Here is a 16,356-nt window from a genome sequence, read left to right as displayed (position 1 = left end):
GCTATCTCTGTCAGAGCTAAATATATATTATTTATGTTCTAAACATTGCAGATAAGATCCTTCTTGCCAATAGATCTTGTTCGAGACTGATGGTTTGAAGACATTTTAACAATTTTATCAGATTTTTATCTGTTCCATACCATTAAGAAATTTGAATAAAAACTTCACGATTTTAAACGATAGACAATGTACTGGAAAATTATTCATTCTGAAATCCTGTTCCCCACACCCTTCCTGTAAATATCATTGCTTGATTTGTCAAACAACAGTTGTTTTATACTGGAGGGTTCCTGATGGAATACTGACAACAGACTGGACCTCAAAACAACACTCACGTCTCTAAATATGTTCACAATCTCACAAAGACGAACTGAAGAATGTGTGATCTGACTACATTACTTTACATGTCCATCTAGTACAGACAGCAAATAAGTTAGAAATATATCAATGTTTCTTCTTGTGTGCCAAATACTAAGACAATTGTGTTGTATGGATTCTAAAATTCAGTTTTTAAGTAAATATGCATAAATTAAACATTTTTCAACTAACTAAGCATGTCTAGAAAACTGTACCTGACAAAATGTGTCTACAATCCATTAACTACTTACTAATTATTATCAATGTTATAAAACAATGACATGTGGAAAAACAAAATCATACACATGTCAAAATATCTGGATTCTGGAAAAAGGAATAAACACAAATTGAATGTCATCACTCCTATCCATGTTTCATAAAGCATAGATAAGACATGTTTTACAACTCTGAAAAAGAAAGTATTTTGACACATGTTCAAAAACATACATCAATACGCCACGATGGTCTATGTTCTCACCAGACATAAACATCATGACAAAATCCCCAATTTGCCTCACAATTACCTGGATAACTTACTAATGTCTACCTGTGTGAAACTTGATGCCAGTACCAGACTGACTAATTCCATACAGTATGACTTTCAGTTTCACAATGAATTGTGACATTGAACAGAATTCCTTACAAGTGGATATCAACCTAATAACACCTGATTTCAAATAGAGTCGATTGCACTGACTTCTACATAAAATATACAGCATCACAGAATATTTTTGCTATTCAATATCTGTCTTCTTTCTTTTTCAACTAAAATGATAAATTATGTTGATAAATGGAAACTTAAAAAATAATCTACTGAGGTAATATCTATGCCAAAGCTTTGGGACCACAGAATATTTGTTCTATTTTTTTATCATTATCATTTTTTTAAAAATCATACTCATGAAAAATTATACAAGTAAACAGGTTAAAATTTGAATTAAATTTTCATCAACTTATTTCAGTGCTTTGTTGTCTCTAAGGCTATGTACATTTGAAAGAATTAAATACCATGTGTCATGCCATTTGGAGCAGTGACCTTACGTTATTACGAACATGTCGTGAATCTTGCCAAACAAACGTTACCGGGATTCAAGTTAGTAATTACTCAGTTCTATTATTAACCAGCCAATCAAGCTACAATCATCTTTGAAATTTGGAAGCAGGTCAGAAAAAATCAATTCCACTGCCAAAACGTGCTTATTAGATTTGACAGCTAAGGGTCCAAATTGGTGGAACTCGTTTCTCTAAATTATACACTGCATAAGGCGGGGATATCGCATAAGGCAGAGATATCCCTATCTTTAAGAATCAATATGGTGTTACGATTTTCATGGCAGTAATGTAAACATTATTTTAGGAATGAAAACAGAACAAGCTACCTATGTTATTTACAAGCTAATTTTGCTATTCGGACATTATTCTGATACTGTTTGGATTTGAAAACAGTTTAAAATCCTTTCAATTTTTGTCACCTAAACACTGACATCTGTGAATAAATAGAAATTTCAATTTACTAAGATAGCAGAATGTTGATTTGTTGACTGACTGACTGAGTTTGGTTTTACGCCGCTTTTAGCAATATTCCAGCAACATCACGGCAGGGAACACCAGAAATGGACTTCACACATTGTACCCATGTGGGGATTTGAACCCGGTTGATTTGTTGACATTTCATTTCAAAATTTATAAAGTATCATTTCACAGGCTGATGAATTATGAGAAATGGTCAATTAGGAATGCTGTGATGATTCATAAAAACGTAATGTTCAGCTTTGAAACTAAAACACAAATTAAAACTCAAGAGCACAAATATCCACTTGTGAAGCATTCTATTCAGTAAACAAATTGGGGACGGCAAAAATGAGAAGAAATATGGATTGCTGCATCCCAAATTGATGCTAAAATCTTGATGTGCTAACACAATATCACCGCACTGTCTACCAAGCGTCATAGTGTCAAAAGTAGTGGGCAAAGGTTCTTCTAACTGCTGTAATTGACCATGCATTTAGTTAAACAGAAAACCTACGTATGTATGATGTTACCGATATATTACTAATTACAATTACATTGGAACAGAATAAACTACCGTACTCATTTTACACTTAGTATGCATAAACACAAAATTTGTAATGTTACAACTTGCTTAAAATCAGATCTTACCACATAGTTTCAAAGAAGACAATTCAAGGTGATTTGATGAATGAACTTGTTATAGTACAATTTTTAAGCATGCAGTGTTCAAAACAAATCTCAATAATGTACAGACAAGTTAAGTTAGTTACAGCTTGCCAGGAAACAAATTTTCAGTTATCGCCAACACGTTTACAGCGAAAACAGCTTTAATGAGCAGAAACTAGCTTTTCACATTACAACAACATGCATAATATATTCATACTGAGCTACATGTCTTCCGGGTATGTTGAGATAAATGCTCTAGGCCACGTACGGAAACTAAAAAATGCCAATGAAAGCGTCAAAAACAGCGTAAACTAAATGTACTCAACCCAACCACGTGACTCTAAGTCTACTTGGCCCAAACAGGCAGTTTATTATTGCAGTAGCCATCACGATCATAGCACCAACCTGAGATACGGTAATGCCACACTTCCGCGCCAGCTCTTCTTTTGCTTCTTCTGAAGGGTATGGGTTACTGAGGTGCGAGTAGAAATATTCATTCAGTATCTCTGTTGCCTGCTTGCTGAAGTTACGCCTCTTTCTTCTGAAAACCATATATGAAACTTTCATTAAGAAACAAACTTGGGTCAAGATCAGGTCAAAACAATAGCAAAGTTATTAAAATAATATAACCAAGTTTGTATATTTTCACCCATTTTACATTCGCATTTCATTATTTTAGCAGTAAGTCCACATTCAAAATCAGGTAAACGTCATACAGGTGAAGGTCATACAGGTGAAGGTCATACAGGTGAAGTTCACACAGAAGGACTCTTGGCATTGTTGTCAGTAATACAAGTGCATTTCTCATAGCACATGATCTGTTAACTCAAGTATTTTATCCAAAACTTGAATCTTAGTTTGAGAATAAATTACCACAAATTAGCTGTATAATGCAGAAAAAATGTTTTCTAAGATTTTAAAGTAGATCTCTTCTTGGAATGTTCCATACGATTTCTTCAGGCACCTTCCCACCCCTTTTCCGGTTTTATCACCAAAGCATGCATACTTCTCGCACAATCTAACCTCAAATTAAACTCAAAGTATGCATAATTCATCATAATTGCCTTCACCTGACATAGCTTATCACAGTACCAACAAATCTTTCTTTAAGTCTAACACGACAACTCTGCCATGTGGAACTATCTCTGCTGTGTCCTATGAATATTTTAATAAGTTCTACACGACAAGGCATGGTTGTTATTTTTTAAGATACCAGCTGTGCCGGTTTTTCATATAAACAAACATAAGATAACATACTGAACATGTGAACCACACATTTTAACTTGGTTTCAAAGCAATTACTTCAAAAACATCTGAACTTAACACTACATCATAAACTTCATCATTGTCAGAAGCTGAAGCATGATCATTCAGATGCTACTTTCACAGTTCCCCTTCATAAAATATTTAAACAAATGAAATATATTCTACTTCGAATGGTGAACAGCATGTGTATAGCCTGTTTATGTATAGTACATTTGCCTATATTTGTCTGGAATTTGTGCTGGTAGATATACATTTATCCAAAGATGCAAAACTGTAGAAATCAAAAGCTTTGTAAGGTCTAAAGTTAACCAGGTAATGACATACTGTATCATGCAACTACTTTTAAGATTGTGCTAAAATTGGACTGGATAGAATGATAGTAAAATTCTATTCACATTTTTACTGATATTTTACATACATGGTGTCTATAAAACCTGATTATGCTGCTTTACTGGACAATAAAACATTTTACTTGAAGTACAGAAAACCTGAGGAAAATTTAAATCTGAAATCATAGTGAGTGAGTGAGTGAGTTTAGTTTTACGCCGCACTCAGCAATATTCCAGCTATATGGCAGAGGTCTGTAAATAATCAAGTCTGGACCAGACAAGCCAGTGATCAATAGCATGAGCATCGATCTACGCAATTGGGAACCGATGACATGTGTCAACCAAGTCAGCGAGCCTGACCAACTGATCCCGTTAGTCGCCTCTTACGACAAGCATGGGTTACGGACGATCAATATTCTAACCCGGATCTTAACGGGTTCTGAAATCAAAAATAACTTGAAGACTGACTGAGTTTGGTTTTACGCCGCTTTTAGCAATATTCCAGCAACATCACGGCGGGAAATAACGCGAAGAGACTTACCTGGCATCTAGGAACCGTGATCTGAGGATCATCACAGCTTCACATGTACTCTGTTTCAGTTGCATTTCAATCGCTGAGAACTTCTTACGGATAATGCTGACCATTCTTTCAATTTCCTTCGGCGCTATCGGTCGCGTTCGACTTTGTTCCCGTAACAAGTTGACCACATGTGTTGTGAATTCGTTACAAGCCTAGTAAAACAAAGACACATTTTATCAGTAAGGATTCATAAAATCAAAAGAATTAAATAATCATTGCTTTGACAAATTAAATAATAAGAATTGCTTTGAAGAAACTTCCAACCTGGAAATAACGTCAAATTATTTAGACAGATCGTCCATTATTAATGGAGCATTGGACGCGAGTGACTGTGAACTCACCTGTTCATATTTCTCTAACTCTGTGTGATATATCTGTCTGATCTGGGCCAATTTGGCCCTGTAATCTGAATGTTCAATGGCGCTGTCTGGCTGGCCCCCTGATGCAGCAGCTGTTGCGCTGGCCGCTGCTGACGACCCACCCCCCTTCTCTGGTCCTGCCACCCCCTCAGCTATCAGCATATTGTCCAGTCTCATGAGCTGGGGATCTGGGGGCTCCTCCTCCTGTGTATTGCGAATACTCAGTACTGCAAGAAATCAGGTAAAACATTAGTGAAGAACATTAACTTAACAAACACTTAAAACTTCATATCAAATACATTAATTGTTATCAGATGTTATTCCAATCCTGGAAACTCTTGATACAATAAAAGAAAAGAATGTTTGAAATAAATCAAGAGTGAGTGAGTGAGAGTGTGAGTGAGTGAGTGAGTGGGTGTCAGTGAGTGAGTGAGCGAGCGAGGTGGATTTTATGCTACAATATTATGGCAGAGGTCACCTGAAATAGGATTCACATATGCTACTCATGAGAAAACTCAAAAATGGGCCTTAAATTACCTCTATGCCCCTAATTCAAGCATGTAACCAGCTAGATAGACTTGCAAATTTTACATAGCAATGTATGAAATAAAGCATGAAATTCAAGGGGTCCATGTCATTACTGTAATGCAGCAGGTGTAAGATTCAGGGTCCCTTCATTATGCTGACCGCAATGATTCCAGAACCCTTAGCACTGAACACTGCATTCTGTTACTGTCACTGACTCATGTCCTATTTTCACAAATCTGGGCCCATATTCTTGAAACGTTCGTAGCCCTAAGAATTCTTAACTTCGATCGTAGCCAATGTGTTAAGAATGGGCTTAAGAAGTTCGTAGGGCTACGACCGTTTCGAGAATAGCTAGCCTGGACCGTGTACCATCTTTGAAACAGTGTCTTCCTCATTCAGAAACTACATCATAAAACCATGAAATAATAACATGTGATAATTACCATGGTAACTGTGTACATTCCTATGCAATTTTTTTGAGAACAGGCCAAACACCACTGTGCACAAAACAGCTGGCCCGATATTATTTCTGCAAGCCCTGGGCCAAAAGGCCAGTAAATAAACCATGCCACCGTTACTAGAACCCTTTTCATGACCATTAGCGACAGTTCCCAGGCACAAACTTCTGTTTTACGCTTGACAAACCCACCTAAGTTTAGTTTGATATGGAGACTTTGACATACCATCTTATGGTATAAAACACACGTGTGAGCCAGCAATAATACCCACAGCCATTACCAACTGACAGGTATCAAAACTCATAAACTTTATCTGACGATAGCGCCACCAACTCCCATCTTTTTCTACACAGCGCCATATACCATGATGCAGTAACTGGAAATAGATATTGCAAATCTGCTGCACTTTATGGCTAATCCTATTGCATAATTGTGCTGCTTAGCAGCAAAGAAAATACACAGCGATGGAGGTTATCTGCCTCCGCAACAAAATGTGTATATAATTATCCTCTGACAGGCTAAGTATAGCAATGCTGTCTGTATAGACTGTTATTTGATCTACATCAAATCATGCCCCCCTAAAAACGATGTCATTAATTCCACATTAGATAAACATGTTCTCTGTAATTATCAGCTATCGTTGTAATTACCATGGCGATGATTAAGCTCATTTTCACTCGCCTGGATGGAGAGTAATTTTGTGTTGCAGTAAATTAGAAGCAAGAAAACGAAGGGTTTTTTTTCAAGGAGGTACAAAAGGTGTTTCTGACACTATCTCTAAAACAGGAAATGCCATGAAAATCTTTTGATCTTTTGGGCTAAATTTAACCATTAATTTACATGATTTTATCAGCTTTTCGGAATTAATGGCTTCCTCAACAGTTCTTATGCAACCCTATCATGTTTAACTGTTTTCTTTGTTCAAAGTGTCATACCTTTCCAGTTACAATTTAGCCCTTTATCTCATGTCAGGTTTAAACTTGGTAATTGTCAACACATTTCTTTACTTATTATAATATTTACACCAATTATGTCTGAGATCATTTTTGTGCACAATTATTCTCTGCAACTTGGGACAAGATCATAAACAACTCTGTATATTCCTAGCTGTTTTCCACCAAGTGATGGTAGTGCTACGTTCCCAAAACCTTAAAAGACTCACCAATGCCTCTCTGTACATCGACCCAACAACTAAATTCATTATATAGAACAAACTTTATGGATAACAACTTCTTTTTATTCGTGAGTGCGACGTTTCGATACAGATTCTTGTACCGTTGTCAAGCTTCGTGAGTGCGACGTTGTGATACAAGCTTGACAACGGTGAAAGAATCTGTATCGAAACGTCGCACTCACGAATAAAAAGAAGTTGTTATCCATAAAGTTTGTTCCATATTGTACTTCCCAACTTCTAAAATGCCACTCAAAGAAACTAAATTCATACAATTTTAAAATATAAACATACAATACTTTCAAAAGCACTTACATTATCAAAATATATATTTCGCTCTAACATTTATTTTTTCTCTCAGAATGATTTATTAACATAAAATAATATATTTCAATAGCAATTGATCTCACAAACTCTGAAATAACAAATGCAATGATGTATTTCAACTGCACCACGGAGGCATTCCACAATTTCAGGTCGGTAGACCATACTGAAGTTTCATATCTCTGTCTGCAAAAATCCATCTATCAATTCTGTCTAACCTGTCTATGACTTGACAGTTATGTCTTTTGGTGAATTCTGTCAATCTGTAAGTCTGTCTATGTTGAGTTAATTTAGCCTTTAACATCACCTAACTGATAAAACTATACCAAGAGGAGACATTTACCTAGCAACAAATATCATCATCTAGTTGCATCTAAAGTAACAAACACAAAGAAGAGAAATGAACCCAGCAACCATTCTCTTGGCACCAGAATAAGTGAAATGAATAAAAGAAGATTTAAGAACAATAAACTTATTTTGACAAGAAGAGATTCAAATGTTTGTTTATATAAAAATGTTAAGTAAAGCAATTACAACATGAAGACTACAGGCCAACTTCACTGATGTCAGAACATTTTCTATTGCACTCTTGACCAGAAAAAATCTGGACTTCAACTCTCCACAGTCACGACAATAAACCGAAAAACAAAACTAATCAGATTTCTAAATCTGTCATGTATTTTTGTAAATTTGCCATTTATCTGCATGTGAATTTTAAATCAACTTTTCAAAGCAATAGCTGCCAAAATGTCACATATGAGCATATATGTCCCAAAATGGCACAAATGTCCATCATAATCCAAGACTGGTAAATGTTGGTTATGTTGGGGAACTCTTTCATTAGTTAATTAGTTTCAATACTGATGTTACGCCCATGGCTCTTGCTGACACACTTAATACACATTTGATGCTCATTCTGAATTTGCTTAGAATGTAAATTGCTATTACATCACACTAATTGCTGATTTCCAATCAGACTGAGATTGATTGCACTCCCCTGGAGCTAAAGTCCGGTCACATGTGTTACTCTATCTCTGGTGATCTCATCAAAATTAACGATATGATATCATTGTCAATTTCAGACCAGCTGTCATTCGACAAATCTACATGCAACAGGTTCAGGTGAAATAAACGTAATTTGTGCTTTTTCTACTCCTTTAAAATTGAAATACCCACAACATGCCATTACGTCAAAATGTAATCACAGCCACAATTTAAAAATCTCTCATAATAATTACTGAAATGACAAAAAAAAGACAGATTTGTGGAGATTTTTCTGTACTACAAGCTGTTTCCTGAAATCCATGTCGCCATGTCAACAACGTCACCAAAGAGAAATCCACATCCAGATAAATCCCCACTGTCATGTAGATTTCACTATAGATCCTGCTCATTTCAATAACACATTTAGATTCAAGAGCTCACTGTGAGGCGGCCTATCTTATCATTTCAGGGCCACACACATCATTGACAGGTCTTGGGATGGGCGAGAAGGGGAGCTCAAATTACGCATAATAATCCCTGGCAGATAATTTTCATCCTTGCTGTATCTCGAGCTATCGGGTGACCCCTTAACTTGCCACTGAATTAAAAATCAATAGGCAGAAAAACGAGTAGATCGTGTGATATTTTGTCGGCTCTTATGCTATATTTACGCTCAGTCATAGAACCCCAACGGTGAAAAAATATCTCATTTAATACTAAGCTACAATGGGCTAATGTGATCTGTGAACACACCTAATATCCATAAAATCCTTTTCGTATCATATTAACCTTTGACAGCGCTTGCCTATCAATTACCTCCAAGTGTGTTGGAGGACATAAAGCGTTGATTTTAGATTCTTTCAAAATGATAAATCTCATAGTAATATCATAAGCCATTGTCCGTCCTCTGCGTTCAAATTTCAAGTCTTATACACACATTCAAACAAAAGACAGAAAAAAACATCCATCACATAATTTCAAACTTTTTGTGCCCAGATTCACATATTTTCAAAGCAAAGTGCACACAAGACCAAGGAAACTAACCATTTGGTATACAAGTCTGGTAAACCAGTATATATCAATGGTTGTAACACTTACTGGGTAATACCTAGAAACATATGTTTTCACTACTGGGTTATAGGACAAATAGTTTATTTGCTTATTAGTGTAGCCTCGACTGTTGCCATGGTAAGATCCCACGAGACACACCAACTCAGGCTAGTCCCCCTAGCTTCATATATGCCCAAATGAGACTATTTTCAGCTTGATTTACAACTTGAAACAGTGATTGCATATTATGCCTCTTATCGGAGAGACTCCTTATACCAGCCAGGTCTCCATGTCGGCCCAGATCTCGGGTCATGTAGGTTATCTTGGGTAATCACTACACTGACGTTGCCATTATTTCAAACGGCTAGGTACACATGAAAAATAGAACACATGGAAACCCTGCTCCTAAATTTCACGAAACAATACACTGCAGTACGTCCTGAGTTAAGGTTGTGTATCTCGCTAAAAAAGTTGGGTTTTAGCGCGGATAAAAACTTGCTGACTAACATGCAGCGCTCGTTAAGGAAACGAAGCTGTTGACCCGTACATGACTTAATATGTAACGGAAAACTTAACGATGGTATTAGATTAATGTTTCTACTTGACGGAATGTTAACAATCTATCATTAATTGTCAGACACAACATTCAATCTGTCATAATGAGGCCATATTGTGATTTAGTTGGTGCTTATATGAAAACAATTTGATGATAAACATGTTTTAAAATAACTGACAACTTATTTTGGAACCAAAATCTTTGTTGGCAATCTTGAAGTACGATCTCTCAAATCATGGCTCAAATCACCAATTACGCGCAAGAATTTCTGACATAGAAAGAAACATGCGAGAAGTTCTTAGATCTATTCTTGTATAAATAAATTATTGTTATTAAGGTTTATAATTGTCCTAATTAATCAGTAAACAAACAACTGGTTGTAGCTTAGACAGGGAGGATCGCCTTCAATGGAATAGCAGTAGTTTACACAGAACCTGAAATGTTGGCTACATTACGTAAGCTGTATTCTTCAGGACAGACACTATTGAAAAAATTCCTCTTTTTGAAATTAATGTATTTGAATGATTCACAGACTTGACATCACTTATCATTAAATGTTACAATGGACCAATATTATTTATATATAGAGTTCACATACAATTTGCATTTTTTATTAAAAAGACAATATAAATGAGCAGAAAAAATCCAGATGCCGAACAAACCAGCAATACTAAACCTGTGAATACCTAGAAAAGTGTGGACATCTCAAAAACGTCCACACCCTGAACAATATCATGAGCCAAACACAAAGCCACAGCAAAATGTTCATTTCAAACAGGATGTATCAAGCAGAAAGAGGGTATCCTAAATTGTATTACTCATAAGGTATGTTAATATCATGTCATTAAGTGTTCCTATCCAACCTGATACAGTTATAAACACTGTGGCCTACTAGGAAGTACTTGCTTGCTTGGGGATGGGTCATCATTTTATCTACTTAATCCACATAACGTAATTATCAAAAGAAATGTATAAAATCAGCAATTTAAATTCATTATAACTTATTCTGAGGAATTAAATCAATAAGCTGAACAAAGTCAATCAAGTCAAGCATAAAATGTTAAACTGACAAAACAGTGCTCATAAACATATATTTTTGTAATATTCATAATGAATATTTACAATGAACTACGCTTATAATGATTATAATATAACAATTTATTACATGCTTTGTAGAACAGAGCCAAACAAACAAGTTTGCATATTCAATTTAACAATGGCCCGAAAAATAAATCATGTCAAATTATCCACATCGGTCGCAGCTTGGCAGTTTCCAAATAACAACAAAGAAATTGCAGCGTTAGTTTGTCCAAGGCATCCATGCCCTCTGAGCATCCAAATCCTCTTTTGTCCTCCTCTGAGAGCCGTAGCTGCTCAGGCATTAACTGGCGATTTTCATAAAAGCACCCTTCTTTCATAAATGGCACATTTTCCACCCCACACTTCAAGAAAGGTCATTTGAAGAGAAAGAAATGGAAGGATCTATTTAAGTGTGGGCTGTAAACAGACACGAGCTCTTGGCCTATTGGTTTGCTTGGCTGAAGACATTTGAACCCCCAAATTGGAGTAAATCTCCCAACAATAAATCTGGATTTAAACAAGGACCCTTTTGATTTCAATATCATGACACTGAATGCTTCCCCGTTAATGATTTGTTTACACTGTCAAGGAACTGCCTGTCTAATTAAATTACAGTGGTATCACATTTAAGCTGACAGGGAAGATCCACTAGTGCAAATACTTGAAATGCTTTGTCACTTTTAATGATATTAAACGATTGTTTACCGAACAGCACATTTACATTTGGTCAAACTTCATGGAATCTCACTGATTGTTGACATAACAGAAACTTCACAGGACTGGATTTTTTCTGTCCTTATCATAATTATAATCATGTATTCGCATAAAAATAGATACTAATCTCAATATAATAAACACCAAATGTAAAAAAGCAAAATTTAGCACAATGGATGTTCAAAAACTGATCTATACTGAAGAGCTTTAGCACGTTTAGGAAGACTTGCAAACAAGTGCTGGTAAAAAAGGGATTTGCAAATATGAAACTGACGTTTGACAGTTGAGAAAAGTTTTTAAATTATTACAAATACCACATGATATCAAAATAATCACAATAATTCGTTTTATATAACTGGTTTGTTTCCTAGTGTTGGCATACATTATTAACTGTATTTACTTGAGGATTTCAAGACATTTTGCAACTCATTTTTTAAGACATTTGTTTCAAAAACTTGACTTATTACCAAATGGTGTTTTTAAGCCATACTTCAAACAAAATTTCCCATGATCATTGAAAAAGACAGAAAACTGCTAATTCCAGAGCCACATAAGAACAGAGAAATAAAATAAGATTCACATGATGCTACTAGTTCATCTTAACCATGAACATAAAAATATATCTTTTCAACTGAATTTCAAAAATATAACATAAATTTATGTGAAAAACTACTAAACATGTGTTGATTTCATTGTCCAAAATGACAGCCAAGATACAATATAAGATACAAGATATCTATTGAGCAAACATTCCATATAGGAGCAGTGACCATTTTCTTTAAACTATGTAAAAATATGGTATATATAGTATAATTAGTGAACAGTATTTCGTCATTTTGGCCAAATCATTAACAATCCAGGGGACCAAATCATTAACAAATTAATCAATTTCTTCAGCATTCTGACATCCACCCCACCAGACTGTCCATCTCTTGCTAAGTATCAGGTTATATTCTGAAGACAGTGGCTGCAATCAGTATCAAGACTAGCCCTGTCTGACACAAGGGCAATTTTAGATAGGATAGTCTTCCCCTCCCTGCTGGGAACCTGAGGTCAGGAGGTCAGGGTTCATTGTAACCACTTCCTTGAGGCTGAACTGCAAGAACTGGGAACCACCATTTACTTGGATTTAGAGGCCAGCTATTTGAGAAATTTGGAGGGTTGGAAATTAATTTACCCAGAGGAGTATGGCAGGGTCCGTTCAATGGCCGCAGACAGATGATTAGTATCTATGTGGAATTTCTTTGTCAGTTACTGTTTGCTATCAGCATGTGTTTCAGTTCAGGAAATCGTTTCCAGGATTCCTTTGTTGAGGGTTTCAGGAAATTGATTTCTTGGAACAAATTGATAATTAAATGTTTCAGATTTCAAGAAGTAATTTGCTTAAGGATTAACATCAATGAATTGAGTATTTTCAAAAAATAATTCAGATCCCTGTAAATAGTCCATAAAAAACAAAGCCTCAAACTTGGTAGAATACAGGCCTAGGGTCTTTCCTACTTGCCAAATAAAGGTTCGAAAGATTTATCATTCAAAGGTTTTCTAATGTTACCAAGTCTGTGCCTAACAGACTGACTCTTCTTTGAAAGCAAGAACACTAGCTGGCTTCCTATGTAGAAGTAGGCCTTGTCTTCTTGTTGAAAATAATTCACATACATCAATCCTGATAGCTTGGTGGTGAAAGAAATTATTCTGGAGCGAAATGTAAACCCTGAGTGTTCAATTTCCTGTATCAAATATTCAGCAGCCCAATCCATCATAAATTGACAGATCAGTGTCAAGATTGCAATCTGCAACCCCTGAGCCCTCACAGACAATATTCCTAGATCTCATTGCTCTGACAATCTTAGCTAGCAAGTCTTCTATAGTCACACTTCTTTCCCATGAAGCCGGAGAATGGCTACACATGATACACAATGACCACTGGTCAAGGGGAGTTCAGGGCCATAGTAAACAATGCTGATTAAATCTCTACTGATGGACTTGAAAAACACTCAAAGAGATGATCACCAATTTCAGGGGATCAATAATTCAAGTGATTGATTGAAATGAACTACAGGAAAGTTCTATTAGTTGGAGACACTGAAATTGTCTATAAGGAGAGAACAATTTGCTTCCTTTTCCTTTTTCAAACCCTGAATAAATCTTCAAATTAATTTTCATAATATATATGCTAGTCAATAGAAGTGAAAATAGTTCTGGAAATAAACTGTTGTATTTTCATAATTAATTCAATGTTATTTGCTTATCTATGTTATTATTTTCAACTGCTGTATTAAAGATACAGACATATAACTAACGGTATGTCTGTCAAACAAACTGGTCTCTGAAGGCAAATAATATATAACAATCTCTTTTCTCTTTAGGCCAGACCAATTTTATTTCTTGTTTTACGGATCTGCCGGTCGTATTTTATGAAGAATAAGAAAAATTTAACAATTTATTTTCCCCGCTCAAAAAATAAAATCCCCATGTTTTTATTGGCAAAAAATGTAAATTACAAAAAAGGTTGTTTTTGATTGTCTTTTGCCCCATATACACTTCATAAATTGCCAAAAATGAAATACTTTTAGTATTTAAAAGGAATATTACTTTGACAGGTGATTTTTATTTTTATTTTTTTCCCTCCTGCCTTTAGGTTTTCTGAGGACAAAAATCCGTAAAATAAGAAATAAAATTGGTCTGGCCTTAAGGAAGTTAACAAACCAAAGTTGTCATCAAGTCCATACAGTCTACCCACTACCAAGTTCTCCCTCATATATAACTACAGTACCTTAGTCACCATTCTGTGTACCTGTAATTTTCTGTATCAAGGAACTATTTAAGCTATCCATAATTCTGTTGCGCTTGATCTTCAGTCACACATGGATGTAGTGACAACACTGACATGAAATCTGTTAGCCATTAGAAAGTGACAAGTACAACTAGCTGTTCTTTTCTTGTTCATTACGATATAAAAATATTATTTGGTTGTAACAATTGCTACATAGTCTTTGGTAGCAAATATCTGCCTTAATTACATGTCTGACAGGGAAAATGGACTTATTAAATGTTTAGTGTATATGTTTGACAGAGCAAAGTATGTTCAAATGTTGAACATACACTAATTTGCTGTAACATTTCGGTAGGTTTGTTCTGTATTTAATCAGCATATCACATATATTGTAAATGAATGTGAAATCGTTTTGGTTTTATGACAGTGATATTAAACATCATTTGATCACACTTAATCACTTCCTGAGTTGAATATATTCATGATACACACAAGTTGTTAAATTGTGTGCTATACTATACATTGACTGGCAAACATTATTATTCTGTTAATGTAGTTTAATGATGCGTAGTATGTGCGTCTTTCAATGTTAATTAGTGCTCAACACATGCTCTATTTGTTAAATGGTCTAATCCCTGTCATCACATTGGTAGTAAATTATGAGCATGAATAAAATAATGTAGATAACGCACTTTGTCGAATGTTTATAAAATCTGTATCATGAAGAATAATGACTTAACAATATGAAATGTGCGATCATGGCCAACAACGGTACGTACCAGTTTTTTCTTTGATTTCGCACAACACACTGAAAAGCGCTGGTTTCATCCGATGACAATTAAGGGTATGTTTCCTGTATTGAGAAAGCAAATATATATCATTAGCACACAGCTGAAACTAATAATCGCGATGGTAAAATTCCAGAAATCGAAATTCGGAAAATATTGAAATAAAAATTTGCACTCGCCTGTCGACCCACCTGGCTTGAGCCTCATCCAAGCTTTGGTCGGTGATAGTCATGATTTGTTGAAGTATATCCCCAATTTCTTGTTTGCGCTGGTCTGGATCGGAAGGATTCCCAGATTGCTGCATGTTTTGGTCGTATCCAGTCTGCTGAGGCATGACTCCACTCGCCATGCTAACTTGTCCCTGGTGAAGAAGTCTTTGTTGATCTTCCATGCCCGTTGTCGCAGCGGACGAGGCGAATCGAACTAAACTATCCATTTGGAGGCGTTTAGAATCAACACAGAAATACGTCACACTAAAGTGTGAATGTCAGTCCTACGTGCACACTGAATTTCCGCGTCGATTGTCTCCTACACATGCGTCCAAAGCTCGAAATCCAAACACCAAATTCACTCAGTCATCTTCATAATAATCACAAATGGCGACGGCGGTGTGCATAAAATCTCGAGCCAGTGCGCGGAACCAGCCAATCAGAGCGCAGGACGCACGAGCTCACGTTTAGCGGGAGAGAATGGCACAGTGACCTACTAAAATGTCTGCGGGTTTCAGAGATATCCGTGGGGCCCCGTTTTAGCTAGTATTACAATAAAACGTCGATAAAACCAACACTTGTCTATGGTTGCATTATACAAACACTGCATTTACGAGACAGTTTCACGCCGGTCTATATCCGCTCGTATAAA

The 16,356-nt window shown here is 35.8% G+C and overlaps 1 protein-coding gene across 5 annotated transcripts in view; it reads right to left on the bottom strand.

Annotated features, from left to right (window-relative positions):
- The window catches only part of LOC124290032 (pre-B-cell leukemia transcription factor 1-like), a 35,028-nt gene extending 18,914 nt beyond the window's left edge, over positions 1-16,114 (bottom strand). For 4 of the 5 annotated variants that reach the window (XM_046726714.1, XM_046726717.1, XM_046726716.1 and 1 more), the window contains exons 1-5: positions 15,675-16,114; positions 15,487-15,560; positions 5,052-5,296; positions 4,672-4,862; positions 2,941-3,076 (exon numbers count right to left, since the gene is read on the bottom strand). In XM_046726714.1, coding sequence (XP_046582670.1) covers positions 2,941-3,076; positions 4,672-4,862; positions 5,052-5,296; positions 15,487-15,560; positions 15,675-15,931 — 903 coding nt within the window. In that variant the 5' untranslated portion in view covers positions 15,932-16,114. The remainder of the gene's footprint in view (positions 1-2,940; positions 3,077-4,671; positions 4,863-5,051; positions 5,297-15,486; positions 15,561-15,674) is intronic. The other variant, XM_046726715.1, reaches the window with a different exon arrangement.
- Between the last annotated feature and the right edge of the window lie 242 nt (positions 16,115-16,356).

Source organism: Haliotis rubra, unplaced genomic scaffold, assembly GCF_003918875.1.
Source record: "Haliotis rubra isolate DU_JTF1 unplaced genomic scaffold, ASM391887v1 Scf455, whole genome shotgun sequence".
In the NCBI taxonomy this organism is placed as follows: domain Eukaryota; kingdom Metazoa; phylum Mollusca; class Gastropoda; order Lepetellida; family Haliotidae; genus Haliotis; species Haliotis rubra.
This window is presented reverse-complemented; position numbering and strand designations above follow the sequence as displayed.